This window comes from Panthera pardus, unplaced genomic scaffold, assembly GCF_024362965.1.
Source record: "Panthera pardus isolate Hobbes unplaced genomic scaffold, ASM2436296v1 HiC_scaffold_20, whole genome shotgun sequence".
NCBI lineage: Eukaryota > Metazoa > Chordata > Mammalia > Carnivora > Felidae > Panthera > Panthera pardus.
This window is the reverse complement of record NW_026526766.1, coordinates 60726553-60741772: the sequence shown is the minus strand read 5'-3', so window position 1 is coordinate 60741772 and position 15220 is coordinate 60726553. Positions and strand designations below refer to the sequence as shown.

General features: G+C 48.9%; 1 protein-coding gene across 23 annotated transcripts in view; it reads left to right on the top strand.

Moving 5' to 3' along the window:
* ANKS6 (ankyrin repeat and sterile alpha motif domain containing 6) overlaps positions 1-15220 on the top strand; it is a 68289-nt gene that overhangs the window by 37091 nt on the left and 15978 nt on the right. For 15 of the 23 annotated variants that reach the window (XR_008424275.1, XR_008424268.1, XR_008424273.1 and 12 more), the window contains exon 14: positions 1129-1245. Coding sequence is in view for 2 of the 23 variants with exons in the window: in XM_019454373.2 (XP_019309918.2) it covers positions 1129-1245; positions 8393-8497 (222 nt within the window). In the remaining 21 variants the exon portion in view is untranslated. Of the gene's footprint in view, positions 1-698; positions 733-1128; positions 1246-8392; positions 14232-15220 lie in introns of those variants that run through there. The other 8 variants (XM_019454373.2, XM_019454372.2, XR_002081427.2 and 5 more) reach the window with 6 other exon arrangements.

Sequence of the window (15220 nt, the reverse complement as noted above, 5' to 3'; positions counted from 1 at the left end):
CCTCACCCTGGCACGGGCTGGAGATGAGACTGTGGGTGGCCAGAGCCCTTCCACCTCTCCCAGATGACTGCCATTTTGGGGTCTAATACTGGAGAGCCTGTACAGATGACAGAACCTGTTCATTCTTAGGGAGCATCAAGTGCTATTAACAAGGAGGCCGCTGCCCTTGGGAATCCCGGGAGGGAGCACTGGGACGGTGGCTGCAGCATCGTAGGGTGACATGAGCCCGTGGAGAAGAGCAAGGACTCTTGGGGCCCACTGCCTGGGTTCAAATCTTGGCTTTCACTGACTCATCACGTGACTTTGGGAACTGAATTTCTCCATGCCTCAGTTTCCCTGCTCCCAAATGGGGAATAGTAGTATACTCACCCCACCTGACAGTGAGACTCCAGGACAGATCTGGGGTGTGTAGGGCTGTCCTCCACCCTGTGTGTGTGAGGGTGGGTGTGTTTGCTTCTTCCAAGCCACATCTGACCTTAGAAGGACAGACTGCAACATATCCATTGTATAGCAGGGAGGCCCATTAATTTTTCGCCTGGAGCTGAGGCCCAAGCAGGAATTTTAGGATTTCACCATTAGAAGCCAAGGGTCGTATGGCTTTGAGTGGCCCTTGTTCTGAGCCCTCCTCCGCTTCAGTTCTCCATGGCCCTTCTTCCCTTTATCGCTTCTGCTTGTTTATTTTCTCTGTCTTTCCACAGTCTGCATCTCCCTTGTCTTCTGGGGGGAAACGTGGTGAGTACCGCCATGTGTGCACCTTTTCTGTGCAGCTCCCAATGTCATCAGAAGTGCAGCAACATTGGAGCCAACTTTCTAACAGCGGATTTGGATTTGCACCACTCTGGCCACCCACGTCACTGTCTCGGAACTCTCCTTCCTTGTTAAATGGTCACGGTCTTTCCAAAATGCACCTGTCCTGAAATTCCCAGCCCTAGAGCTGAGGAGAGTTAGTCCTTCATAATACTTTCAACTAAACTTTCATCATAAAGTCAGGAATTGGAAGTAGTAAATCATCGTTAACTCAGTACTAATAAACACTAATAGTCCATAATCAAGATATTTCTGTTGTGGTTGGAAAAAAGAGGTGTGGCGTCAAGCAGATGGTAGCAAATCCCCCTTCTCTCTTTCCAGGTGGATATGGAAGCATTCCTCACGCTTACCGACGGCGACTTGAAGGAGCTGGGTATTAAGACAGATGGGTCCAGGCAGCAGATTTTGGCAGCAATTTCTGAACTGAATGCAGGCAAGGTATTGTTCTCAATCTTTTTTTCCAGTGGAGAGCTTCACTACCTAGGATCCCAGGCCCTCAGTGTTCCCAAGGATGTTTATGGTCTGATTTCATCTCCTCTGGAACATCTGGCAGAGGATGGCCCCCTGTGCATGCTTCTCATGACCGAGCACTCACTACCTCCCTGTTCCTCTTCCTGTCCCTTCCCATAGATTCAGCTAAAATATTCCCTGCAGTAATTTCAACCCACATGGCTGGGTATTGCCCTCCAGTGTACAATGGAAACGGAGCCCTTGTTTAATAGGGGCCCTGGAGTCAGGCCCACCTGGGTGTGAACCCACTCCTCCCCTTACTTGCCGTATTACGTAAAAGTCACCTCTCTGAGTCTTGCTTTCCTCATCTGTTGAGATGGCCAGGGACACTGGGGCTGTTGCCAGCGCCCCTGGTACACACAGACCCGTCAATCACTGTTGTTGCTGGCATCCTGCATTTTTGTCTAATGTTAAATTTCTGTCTCATCAGCTTTAAACTAAAGATGAACCGTGCTCCCCACCCCCCCCAAAGGCATACATGTGAAAACAATTAAAAACCACGTGAGAAGTGGGTCACCACTCACTTTGCAGACCTTAGTAGGACAGTTGCTGTTGGGCTATTCAAGCTCCCTTGAGCTTTGCTTTTTTCTCTAACGCAGGATGGACTTTTCTGTCTCACTCCAACAGTGTGTACGACTTGCTTACCTGTTGCTTTGTCACGCTTTGCCTGACGGTCCCCCTCTTGTAAGACAGTCATGCCGTGTCTGGGGTTTTGCCATTACAGATAGCACCATAATGGATGTCTCTGCCTTGCTCCTTTTTCTTCTGTTGTTTTGTTCCTCAGGCTGTGTTCCACAGTACGAGGTTATGTCAGAGAGCGTGACCGGTCTCATGGTTCTTTGTGTGTTTTGCCGGGTGTGCACGCAAATATTGAACAGACTTAGAGCACCAACAGCAAATAAATATTCATGTACCACTTTGTCATTCACAAGACACTTCACGTACATTTCCCCAGTAAATCTGAGGAGGCCGTGTCCTCACACTTCCCTTGTCCGGCTGGCTGCTGGCTGGCTGGCGAGGGAGCGGAGCCCCAGGGAGGGAGGTGTGCCCAGGTGGAGAGGTGGGCGGGAAGGCGAGGCAGGACCTGCACCCCGGTCTTCTTCCTGTGTTCCCCTAGCACAGAGCTGCATGGGGGTGGCTCCGGGCCTCCCTGCCGGGGTCGGGGGTGGTGGTTTTTATTGCTGCCGTCGTCGTGATTATTTTGCCTGTTCGTAGGCTGTGAGGGGGTCCTTCGGAGTGGTTCAGTTGGCAGTGCTTCCAGCGCTTGCATTTTCCTTTAGTCTTTATTGTCTGTTCTTCTTCTGCTCTTAGTAGCCTATTCCCAAACACTGCTCACCTGTAATGTGGGCCTGGGCCGCCTCCCTTTAAGACGGGGAAGTTGAGGCTCAGAGACGGACAGTGAGCCCTGGCCCCCAGCCAGCACTGCTTCTGCTCCACTGTAGATGAAGGGGGGAGGGGGTGAGGCAGGCATGGGGGCTGCAGGAGGTAGGCCAGTCTGGGCTGGTAGGAAGGGCACACCCGGGTTGCTCATGGGGCACCGATCAACCGGAGCAAGCACCAGAGTCTTTGGAGCATTAATTTCGTCCTGAAAAATAACCCTCGCCTCTCCGCCGTGTCCCAGGCACTCTGTGGGTGTTGAGCACTGAGCACACTTTGCGCCCAGCCCTGCTCTGAGCCTGTCACATCTAGTCATACATTTCACTTCACGGAAGCCACTGAGGCCAGTTCCGGTTCATAGATGAAGGAACTGAGGCACAGAGCAGTTAAGGAACTTGCCTAAAATCACATAATTGGTAAGTGGCAGAGCCAGAACTGGAACCCAGAGTTTGTGTGCTGACTACTCTGCTGCTCTGACTCAGTGCTCATTGAGGAGAGCTCTGGACTTCAAGTGGGGGCTGGAAAGGCAAGGTCCTGGAAGACATTCCCAAGGGAGTGGCAGGAGGGCTGGGATCTGAAGAAAGATGGGAACCATGGGGTAGAGGGCTAAAAGAGTGCAGACCAGGAGGAGGGACACACATGTGCAAAGACCCTGTGGTGAGAGGGTGTGTGGTGCATCTCAAGAACTAAAAAAGTGTGGAAGCTGAGAGCAAGAAGTCTGGTGTGAGGGGAGGCCGAAGGGGACAGATAAGGCCCTCAGGGTGGCTGAGGGGGACCCAGTCAGGTAAGGGCAAGGGCTTTGGGGAGGAGGTAGGTGAGTGATGTGGATGTGGCTCAGGGGTTACAGGACCCTTCATGCTGTGGCCTCCAGGGGCCAGATGTGCGAGCCAAGGAGAGGAGGGTGGTGGGGCAAGCCAAGCCGGTCAAGCAAAGACAGGTAAGGTACTAGATGTAGGGCCAGTGAGGACCATGGAAGGTGTGGGGGGACAGGCCAGGAGCTGGATGCCGCCAGAGCCCGGCCCAGGGCGTGGTAGATAGTAGCTGTGAATGCTTCCAGAACCTCCCCTCTGCCCTTAGCAGCCGTGGCCTTTGTGGTCTGGGATCCCAGATAAAAGGCAGACTGGGCTGGCTTGAAAATCTCAGGAAGCTTAACTGCTGCCATAGAGTGGAAGAGCTCAGGTCCACTCCACAGGAGAACATTTTTCTTAATATTCGTACAAACTGGGACCTTTTTTCTTTTTCTCTCAAATTCATTGCCCCCATACTCTATTTCTGTAACAGTCTGCATCCTGTACCAGACAAAGCCCAGTCTAGAGAAGCAAAAGGCAGGACAGCTGGTGGTGGTGGTCTTGGTTCGGGCTGCATGACAAAGGACCATGTCCCGGGTGGCTTGTGAACAACAGGAATTCATTTCTCACAGCATGGAGGCTGCCAGCCTGGTCGATATCTGTGAGAGTCCTCTTCCATATTGCAGACTGCCAACCTCTCATTGTGTCCTCACATGGCAGGGAACAGGGAAGCCAGCGCTGTCTTCTTATAGGGGCACTGATGCCATCATGGGAGCCCCACCCTCATGACCTCATCTAAACGCTATCACCTCCCAAAGGCCCCACCTCTTCATACATCACAACGGGGGTAGGGTTTCACCATATGAATTGGGGGGCGGGGGGACACATTCCTTCCATAAGAGTGATGTTTGGGGGCACCAGCTGATCAGCTCCCAACCAGGAGACCTGGGTGCTTCCAACCTGCCAGACTGAGGGTCTGCTCTGTCCCAGCCACGTTCTTCCCACGGGCAACGCCCACCCTCAAAGTCAGGTGATTCCGCATGGAAGCGGGTGCAGAGCGAAGTTCTGAGCCACCAAACAAAGTCCTGTGGAAGTGAGCACCATGTATCACAGTGTGCCATAGAACAAAAACATGACTGGGACAATGCTAAATATTACCAAAACAGGTTTATCTTCTGTACTACGTGGGGGTTCCCATTGGAGCTATGTACTGCTTCTCCGCAGGCCAGACGTAGCTTTCTGGAGCCCTTTGGATGGCTTTCCGATGCCCTGGCCCTCAGCTGTTCTGGGCTGGACCTGCCTCACTCTGACTTCAGGGCCTCCTGCCTCTTTCTGGATTGCTGTAGGGCACCAACTCTCCCTTCAATGTTCATACTTTTTCTTTTGCAACCCAACCTCAGCCAGGAGAGTACCCACTAGTGGCTCAGATGCTCTATACACATTCGAGGACCCATGAGAGGACCCATGAGAGAATGGAGGCCCAGATTTCCTTGCCCCCTAGTGTTGTAATGTCTTAATGGCTGTGGTCCACAGCTTGCCAGGCACGAGGGTTGTGCACTCAATCTAGCGGTTTACCAGCAGCTTTTTATTTATTTTTATTATTGTTTTTTAACGTTTGTTTATTTTTGAGAGAGGGTGCAAGTCAGGGAGGGGCAGAGAGAAGACACAGAATCTGAAGCAGGCTCTAGGCTCCGAGCTCTCAGCACAGAGCCTGATGTGGGGCTTGAATTCACGGACCATGAGATCATGACCTGAGCCAAAGTTGGACATTTAACTGACTGAGCCACCCAGGGACCCCACCAGCAGCTTAAAAACAGAATAGGGTGGAAAATATCAACATTCTTTGCAGGTAGGAGGGTAAATTTGTTTCAGTTGTATATATTTGCCCATAACAAGGTTGTGATGTAAAATGTATTTCTTGCACAATCAAAAATAGTTTGAACATTTTAGCTTAAGATTTTTTTTTTTTAAACAAATATAAGCCAAAAAAACCTAACTTGGCCGTAAAAATATCAGCAAAGCAGTATGGATCCTCAGTCTTACAAGTCATAGATCTGGGTGAACCTTCCTCCTCCAGTATTCAAGTTGTGATAATGTACTTGAGACCGCTTATTAGTTTGAAATGGTTTATATGTTGGAGAAGGTCAATCAGAAATCTCACCTGCATTTCACCTTTGGTTGGTCTTAAGCCTTGCTTCTCTGTATTGCCATTTTTTTGTGATCATCAAAGCAGTCCACATTCATTTTGCTAAATTTGCACAGTGCCAAAAAGGTGAAAAGACTTTTTAAAGAAGTCACGATCCAACCACCCAGAGGCCAATGCTTTTCACATTTGGGACGATCACTGCAGTGTTTTGTGCCAAATGTTTTTCTCTCCGTGGCTGAGATAAATTTGGATCTATAATTTTACATCCTACTTTCTTCGTTTAACATTAAGTATATGCAGTTACCCATGTCATTAAAAATTCTTTTTAATATGATAAATTTGTATGGATATACTAAAATTACTTTATCTTGAATCCCTACTTGTTGGATATGTAGCTCTCCAAACTTTCTATTAATAGTGAGTGCTGCAGTGGGCAACTTTGTGTATAAGGCTTTCTAATTATCTCCTCAGAATAGATGTCTAAAAGTGGAATTTTGGAGTCAAAGAGTCTAAATCAAGGTATATGGCACTTCTTCCTGAATTACTTTCCAGAAAGAGCCAGTGAACATCCCCATCAGTTGTGGCAGTGTGGTTCCAGCATCAGTGAATCCCTGCCAGTATTGAGTGCTATCAGTTTGTTTTTAAATTTTTATTAATTTGAGAGGCCAAAAAGTGTGCCTTGTTTTAATTTGTATTTCTTTAACTACTAGATAGACTGAACACTTTTTTTCTACTCTTAATGGCCATTCGCTTTTTCCCTTTTAAGAATTATCAGGCAGGTCCTTTGAAGCTCAGGGGTTTTTAAGGGGCAATTATTATCATCATCTTCAATCAGCAGTGGATACAGGGAACAATTATGGTTTTCATCATCTATGGCTCCCTCCTAAGTAGGAGGCAGAGTGCTGGAACCCTGTCTCTCCCTGACCTCGTTTCTTAGGCAATTAAGGCTAAGGTAGTGTTTAATAATGACATTGCTGTCATCCCTCCTGTTTATTTTTTAGCCCTCTGCAGTTTGCACAGTGTCACCCCGTTCATTATCTCGGGTTGAGCCTCATCACAGCCTCAACATGTCCTACTGTCCCCATTTTATAGATAGGACACCCGACAGCAAGGGGCCCTGCCTGGGATGCCGCCACTAGGGAGCGGTAGAATGGGGACTCAACTGTCCTCAGACTGCCACATCTGGTGCTCTGTCCTCTACCCTGCTGCCTTCAGGTTTGTGTTGTTGGGCTCCTGGGGGTGGGGGGGGTGGGGGTGGGAGGCATTTTTCTAGGTGATTTAACTTACTTGGAAGGATTGGCATGCTAGGAGGTCTTACTGCCCCCTCAGGTGTCCAGGAAGGCCTCAACAGTGGTAGAGGTTCTTGCTCTGGGGTCTGGAGAGTCCACGAAAAGAAAAAGTTTGAAGTTGAGCTCATTCGGTAGACTTTTTTTTTTTCTTTGTACTCTTAGCAGAAAACAGTCTACCAGAGATTATTCATTTTTAATTTCCTTTACATTTTGATCACCACATTTGTTGGTTTTAAAAATGTGTGTTTGGGAGAGCACCTGGGTGGCTCAGCCGTTTAAGTGTCCGATTTCAGCTCAGGTCATGATCTCACGGTTTGTGGGTTCAAGCCCTGCATCAGCTCAGAGCCTGGAGCCTGCTTCAGATTCTGTGTCTCCTTCTCTCTCTGCCCCTCCCAACTTGCGCTCTATCTCTCTCTCTCAAAAATAAATAAACATTAAAAAAACTTCTTAAAAAATGTGTGTTTAGGGGGCACCTGGGTGGCTCAGTTGGTTAAACACCTAACTCTTGATCTCAGCTCAGGTCTTGATTCCAGGGTCATGAGTTCAAGCTCCACCTGGTACGAAGCCTACTTAAAAATGTGTGTGTGTGTGTGTGTGTGTGTACACGCGTGTGTATGCGTGCATGCACACACGCACTGAGTCCACACTGCTATTCTCTGACAATAAGACCTGTCAGTCTCCTGCTGCCCACACAGAGTCCGCTGTCACCAGCAACCATTTGAGTACCATTGCTATCCCATTTTACAGATAAGGAAACTAAGGCCCAGAGAGATTAAGTGTCTTTTTCAGGGTCACCCAGCTAGTAAATGGGAGGAATGGGATTTGAACCCAGGCTGTTTGGTTCCAGTCCCTGCTCTTAACTTCTATGTATCATTGCCTCTCAGCCAGGTATTTGGTGAAGATGTTCTCTGGGCTCAAAGAAACATCTACATCCTCCCTTTTTCACATCTCAAAACATGTGTGTTAAGGGGTGGGGATGTGGGGGAATGTTGCATGGATAGAGTGAGAAGTGAATCACTGTGGAGAGGAATCTGACAGCTTTTGGGCAGGGGGGAGTGAGGCAGTTGAAACTCTCTGTAGCAGAAAGAAGTTCAGCTCCCACTCAATCCCCTGGAACTCTGAGGGCTAGAAAGACACCCAGTGAATCAGGGGAGGAAACTTCCCTTGCAGGCCATGTGACCCAGGACAAGTCAGTCCAGCTCCTGGGCTCTGCATCCTGTCCTTGCCTGGGGGATTGGACCCCTGTGTTTCGAGGGCCCTCTCTAGCCTTGCGTGTTGTGATTATGGGTGCTAGGGGACATTCTGACTCAGTGTGTTTTTATTAAACTGAGTACTCTCTTAATCAGATAATTTATTTCCCCATGACACCCATAGGTTTCTAAAGTATTAGTTGAGGATTAACAACACCATGTCAATTGAACTAATAGTTCAAAGATTTAATAAGACTTTGTGTCTGTTTTCAATTTCCTCTACAGGGACGCGAGAGACAGATTTTACAGGAAACCATTCACAACTTCCACTCTTCCTTTGAGAGCAGCGCCAGCAACACCAGGGCCCCTGGAAACAATCCCTGTACATGATCCTCCCTCCTGTGGTCACCATCGTGAGCTTTCTGAATTCCAGTACTGCCCTCACACAGCCAGTGCTCCAGCCACCGTCAGCTCTTTCCCTATTCCCTGAAACAGGCCACACTTTGTCACACCACCATGCCTTTGTTCACTCTGCCCAGAACACCTGTCTTCCCTTCCCTGCTGTAGTAGTTGGTGATGCTTGTTGCTGTAACAAACTCAAACATGGTAGACTTAACCTCACATGAAGTCTGGAACGGCTGCTTGTGCTTGGCAGGTGACTTCACACTGTGATTTGGGGACCCATCTCATTTCATCTTGCAGCCCTGCCATCCCCAGGGACCTCAGCATCTTTTCTTCTGGTTGGCAAAAAGGGGAAAGGGACAGTGGAGAAGGCACAGCCATTATTAACTACTTTCCTCTTAATTGCCCTTGTTCCATCTGTTCCTTCTCACATTCCATTGGCCTCCAGTAGTCATGTGGCATCATCTGAGTGTGAAGGATGCTGGGAAATGTAGTCTTTGTTTAGGTGATGGCTCCCCAGCAGCAACTCTAAACTTAGCTGGGGCAGCATGTGTTTTGGAGAATGCTTAGCCTTCCCTGACACATCTTTCCGGAAAACTTCTAACTTGTTCTTTGTGATCCAAGTCGCCTGTACAGTGAAGCCTTTCTTGACTCTCTTACATAGAACTAACTTTTCAGCCCCTGGGGTCCTTTACTGCGTGTCTGAAACTCTGTTCTAATGCTTGGCTGCACCCACTGCATACAACATACAACAGGTGTTCAGGATGTGTATGTTGAATGCATTTTTCTTTGTTGCAAGGGCAACCTTTTCTATAGGAAACAAGAGTAAGCCTGCTGCGTGATCCTGGATCCCTTCTTTGTGGCCTAAGTGCCGTCACCTGCAAGATCAGGGCTTGGGCAGGATGATGCTGTAAGTCTATGCTGTTCACCCGTATCACTGTAGGGCTTTCTACACTTCAGGTGGGAGCAGAAGACCCTAATAGATTACACTGTGGAAGGACTTTGGTGCTCACATTTTCTAGACAAAGAGCTAAGCATTTGGAATTTCTCGTATACCCTGTTAATACTATGTTCCTCAGAAGGGAATTAGTTCTTGTAATTTTCTGCCATGTCATAGTACCTCAGCAGCACCCCGACTTCTAAAATCCAGTAGCTTTTGGAAGTGTTTTCAAGTGAATAATTTGTTTGGCCAGTGCTTGCTACATTTCTTTTACGTGCTGAGTGCGGGGGATACAGAGATGAGCTAGAGCCAGTCCCACCCTTGGGGACCTCGAGAGGCAGGAGAGGATGTGAACAGATGATCCCAACCTCGAGAGGCAGTATGACAGAGTAGGAAGAGTTTGTACTCTGGACTCGGGCTCAGAGTTCACATCCAGTCCTTCGGCTGGCCAGCTGTGTGGCCGGGACAAGTCACATAGCCTCTTGCCCAGAGCTTAGAGCCAGCGTGCAGAAAGCAATTGGTCTGCACGAAGTAGACAGCAGCCTTCACAGTTTTGGTCTTTGCCACAAGCTCTGCCAGGCCACATGTCCTCGGGAGGTGCAGTCTTTCCTATGCCAAAGGCCTGGTCCCCTCCACTGGCTTCTTGAGAGGCAGTCGTGACCACATAGCCCAGAGCCACCTCATGCTCGCCCTCTGCCTGTTGGCCAGTACCTCCATCTTCTCATCCCTCCCACTGGCAGCTGCCAACATGCAACATGACTGAAGCGAAAAGGTTTCACTTTGCCTTTGCTGACAGGCATCTTTATAAATGTCCCTCAAATCCTGGCCTTTAATGAGAAATAGTCATAGAGCACCTACTATGTGTGGCAGCTTGACTGCAGTGTCATCCGTCCTCACCGTCATGCGGGAGAATCCTGCACATCTGAAAGACAGAGTGCAGCTGCGTGCCAGCAACATAGCCCAGAGGAGGCAGAGCTGGCTTAGAACCGGATCTGGTGTGCTCTGGGCCCCTGCCTTTCCACTGACCTGCGTAGACTCCTGGAGCTGGGAGCACTGGGGATTCTCACTGTTGTAATGGTCTGATCTCTCCAGGGGTTATCAGTGGGCCTAGGGTTGTTTGCCCTTGAAATACGTGGCCCTGGAGTGACATGCCTTGAGGTTTTGTGTCTGCCTCTTGCTGCTGTCCTGTTTTTTTTCATAACCCCTATATTCGTGCAGCTTCCTGTCAGGTAGGTTTGAACATCCATCATATACAAGGGCTGTGCTGGAGGAGTCTGCTTTCCACAGTTCAGACTCCCATGATTTCATCTGATGACACCAGACAGAGCTGGGCTGATTCCCAATTTGCAGACGGGAAAACTGAGGCTCAGGACAAGTGTCTCTCTTGTCTTTCTCACTAGACTCAAGTGGTTCTAAGGCAGTTTGTGGAGTGGTGAGAGATTCCTGGCACCCATTCTGGGCCATGATCTCCCCCTTCCTGGTAGCCCCTCCCATCTCACATGTATTCCTAGGCTGCCTGCAAGGGTCTGTTCTCCTCCACAGTAAATGTTTCCTTTGCTCGATGACCTTCACCAGCATTCCCCAAAATGTATTCCTTGGAACACTAGTTCCATAGGATGTTAATGGGTTTTTCATAAAGAAAAATAAAGGGAGTGTATATGTGAAAGTAGGATGAGGCTCTGATCAAATAGGTTTGGCAGGCACTGGGTTAAAGCCCAGTTACTGGACCGTCTTGCTGTAGGACATCTCAGAACCCTCGGCACGCCAGTGTGTGTGTTGGGCCTCTTATAAGGGGTCAGGTAGTACGTAGTATTTCCCATACGTTTGATCACAGTGCTTCTTCATGGTGCTGTTGCAAGACAGACTCCTTGGACGCTGTCCGGGAAACCCTGCTTTAACTAGGACAGCAGTAGCCATGAGGACTCGCAGCCGCTGGGGGGGTTGGGGGGGGGGCAAGGGGGCACTTGGACTTCAGCCGGGTCAGGGGTCTTCGCTGCTCATCCATCCCCAGCAGCTCTTGGCAGTAGGACATCAGGGTGGGGGAGTCCCTTGACTTTTAGGTGATTGGGACCTTGCTCAGAGGCCTCTCCACCTTGGGGGTCTCCTGCAGGGTAGAGGGCGTTGGTTCCCAGCCTGAGTGCAGTGTCCTGCCCGGTGGGTGCTGGGTGTCCGCGCCACACCCCCACTGGCCAGGGCATCCTCCCACCTTTCTTCCTTTAGGGCCAGACCATTCCATGGAAGCCAGCTAGTTTTGCTAGGAGAATGTTTACTTTTTCATGCTTTTGTTCCCCAGACATTCACTGAGCATCCAGTCTGTGCCTGCCCCTGCTTGTGTTTTGGATCCAGAGATGAAAATACACTCATTCCTGCCTTCAAGGAACCCACAGTGTTTTAGAGGAGACAGGCATGTAAATAAAACATTGTGGTGCCGTGTGAAGAGTCTTGTCATGAAAGCGTGTGCTAGGTCCATGGCACAGAGAATGTCATTTGTGATGGCTCAGGTTTGGCCCCCCAGGAGGGAGCTGACAGATGAGGAAGTGAAAGGGCACCCAGATTGAGGGACAGCCTGTGTGAACTTAGTCTGCATATAGCATTCGTGGGTTACATATTGCTGGAGAGAAGTTAGATACCTGTTTTTCTGATTTGGGTTGGGGTGTGTGTGTTTCTGTTTTTTATTTTTTTATTTTTTTTATTTGGGTTCTTTTCTTTGAAGTGCATAGAAGCAATCTGTCACCCTGGAAAGAGCACTGAATCTAGAGTCAGCCCTAGCACCGGGGTTTGGCTCAGCCACTTACTGAGTAACAGCGGGCTTGTTTCTTCTCCTTGAATCTCCGTTTCCCTTTTGGTTAGAAGGGGGTGGTGCTCCCCAAGGTGCTGAGGATCAGATGAAAGTGAGAAAGCCCTTTTCACAGCGTGTGGGGCTGTGCAGATCTGAGAGATCACTATGGCTGCACATTGAAATCAATCTCAGTCTCTCTGCCTCTCTCCTTTCTCCACCCCCACGACCCACTTGCCTGGATGTAGCCATGGGTGGGGAGGGGGGAGTAAGACCAGAGGAAGGGGCCTACAGCCAGAGGTAGCCCAGCTTAGATGGCTCTGCTGGCATCAGCCCAAGGCTGACAGTGGATCCCCACGCTCCAGCTGTGCCTGACTCTGGGTGTTTGTGTCTCTGGGATTCCCAGCAAGGTGGACAGAAAGAAGCAGGAAGGCTTTCCAGCCAAACTGCAGGAGCTGATCCAGCAGACAAAGAGGAGGCAGGAAACCCTTCCAGTTTTCTCTTACCTTGGAACTGCCCAAGGACACTACTGTGCAGGTCAGGATTGGACTGGGCAGCTCTTGACATCCACACTGACCTTTGCTACCAAGAATATCTCCTGAAGCCTCAGGACCCTTCTTGGGAAAATTTTGCAGCCCATACCGAAGGTGTTGTGAAGCATCATCTGTGCTCATCTGTCTTTGTCCATTTCAAGCAAGATAATCATGTCTTTTTAACTAATAGATCCTGTTCAGCATGTAAGGACACCCGATGTTTTCCCCGATAAAGTCAATACTAAATTCTGTAGGATAGGTCGGAAGATGAATTTCCTCCCTGGAAGATGGGGTAGGTGAGTCACTTCCTCTGGGTGGGTTCTCCTTAGATATTTCTGCAGGGCTTGCCAGGCTCCCTGCTGGCCTCAGGGGGCCTCTGCTCCTCTGTAACATGCAGCCTAAGAGGGGATTAGATCCTGCTTTAAATTTTAGTCCCTTGTCTAAGAGCCAATCTCTATAGATGGTGAGTCACCAACACTTGGGATAACAAGAGAAATAAACACAGAATCACTGGTAGTGGGATAGAGCAGAAGGCCCAGTTCATCTGTCTCCAGCTCCTTCTAGGGTGGAGACCACCTGGGGCTCCCTTCTCAGGGCCCTGCCCAGTGTGGTGAGCCAGTCCCACCAGGTCCCCAGCTCCTGTCAGAGCCACCTCCCCAGGGCTGATAGACATAGGGCATGGCCATCCTCTTCAGAGGGACCTTGTCCCCCCACCTCCAGGTGGCTGGGGTAGAATTTAGCCTTACCCTAAGTCTTCAGCAAGGCCACCGTATCCTTTGATAAGAGGCCAGGTTGCCATCTTGTTTCAGCCCTGTAGAGTGGGTTTACAGGTTCCTCACCATCAAATGTTACCTTTTTATTATTGTTATTTCCATGCAGGAACTTGATCCTTCAAAGGATTTTTGTTTGCCAAATGTGTATTAAATAACAGTGAATTTGTCTTCTCGCTTTGATTTTGCTCATCGAAGGCATAAATGCTGCTCAGATTTCTTCCAGTGATAACTATTAGAGCAGGCGCCTGTGGTGTGCGGGGTGCGTCTGTAAGCCGCCTCGCCTCCTTCACAACTGCCCATCAGGCAGCCTTCACATTCCCTTTCTACTGATTCAGTGACTGTGGCACACAGACATTTTTTCATCATGATAAGTGTACTCCTTAATCCCTATCACCTGTTTCAACCATCCCTCCACCCACCTCCCCTCTGGTAACCATCAGTTTGTTCCCCATGGCTAAGTGTTTCTTGATTTGTCTCTCTCTCTTTTTCTCCTTTGTTAATATCTGCACCCAGATATTAACCTCACCAAGGCCCCCCAGTTAACAAGGGACAGTGGGCTTCAATGCAGATCTCACCCCTCACTGTTAGAGGAGCCGCATTTTCTCCGGGCTGTGTTGCTGCCTTGCTGCCTTTCCACACAGAGAGAAACGTTACATTGGTATAAGCCCAGCCAACAGCAAAAATAAAACCTGTTAGTCTATATGGCTTGTTCACAATTTTTTTTGTGGGTGTGCTCATGAAATACTATAAATACCTTGGAGATTCTCTTTGTTTCTTCTAAGAATTCTTACAAGTCCAGGGACTGCCTCATCTCCACCTCCTTTGGTATCAGTATCTCATGTTGGCATGCTCAGCCCTGTAGAACATATAGGAAGCAGAAGGTGGTGTGGGTTCCAGTCCTGAAGTGGGTGGAGTGAGGCCAAGGTCTGTGAGGCCCCAGAGGATGGAGCAAAGATACTAGGGAGACCATGGGAGTAGAGCCAGCTTTCCCTGAGCAAGAGCATCCAGGAATCCGAGCTACCTGGGAGAGGGAGCTTCCTTCCCCCAAGGCTGGGCAAGCCCATACCAGGGCAGCTGGAGAGGGGAATTCAGACTTTGGATGAGGATGGGACCCAGCAATTGGTTCCCTAATGACCCAAAGGTGGAGATGAGGGGAGACAAGCGGGTATATAAGGCAGTGAGTTACCTGACACTAAATATATGCATTTTATAGGGTTGACCTCGATGCAAGTCCCTCCTTCTTGGGGAGAAGGGGTGGTGGTGATGGTAGTTTTAGTTTTACTGATGTGTGAATCCAAAAGTCTGAGAAAAATCATTTTAGGTCATTTTTGCAGTCCCTTCCTGCCCTCTGATTCTATGAAAATCTACAAAAAGGGGAGTGTCTCATCAATAAATTAAATCTAGAATTACCATGTAACACAGCAATTCCACTCCCAACTAGAGACCCCAAAGAATTGAAAATAGGTATTAAAAAAAAAAACAACCCAAAAACGTGTATGCAAATATTCAGAGCACTATTCACAATAATCAGAAGGTGGAAACAATCCAGATGGCCATCAAGAGATGAAGGGGTAAACAAAATGTGTAGCCACACAATGGAGTATCATTCAGCCATAAAGAGGAATGAAATACACCTGCAGTGACACAGACAAACCTTGAAAACATTACACCAGGTGAAAGAAACCAGAC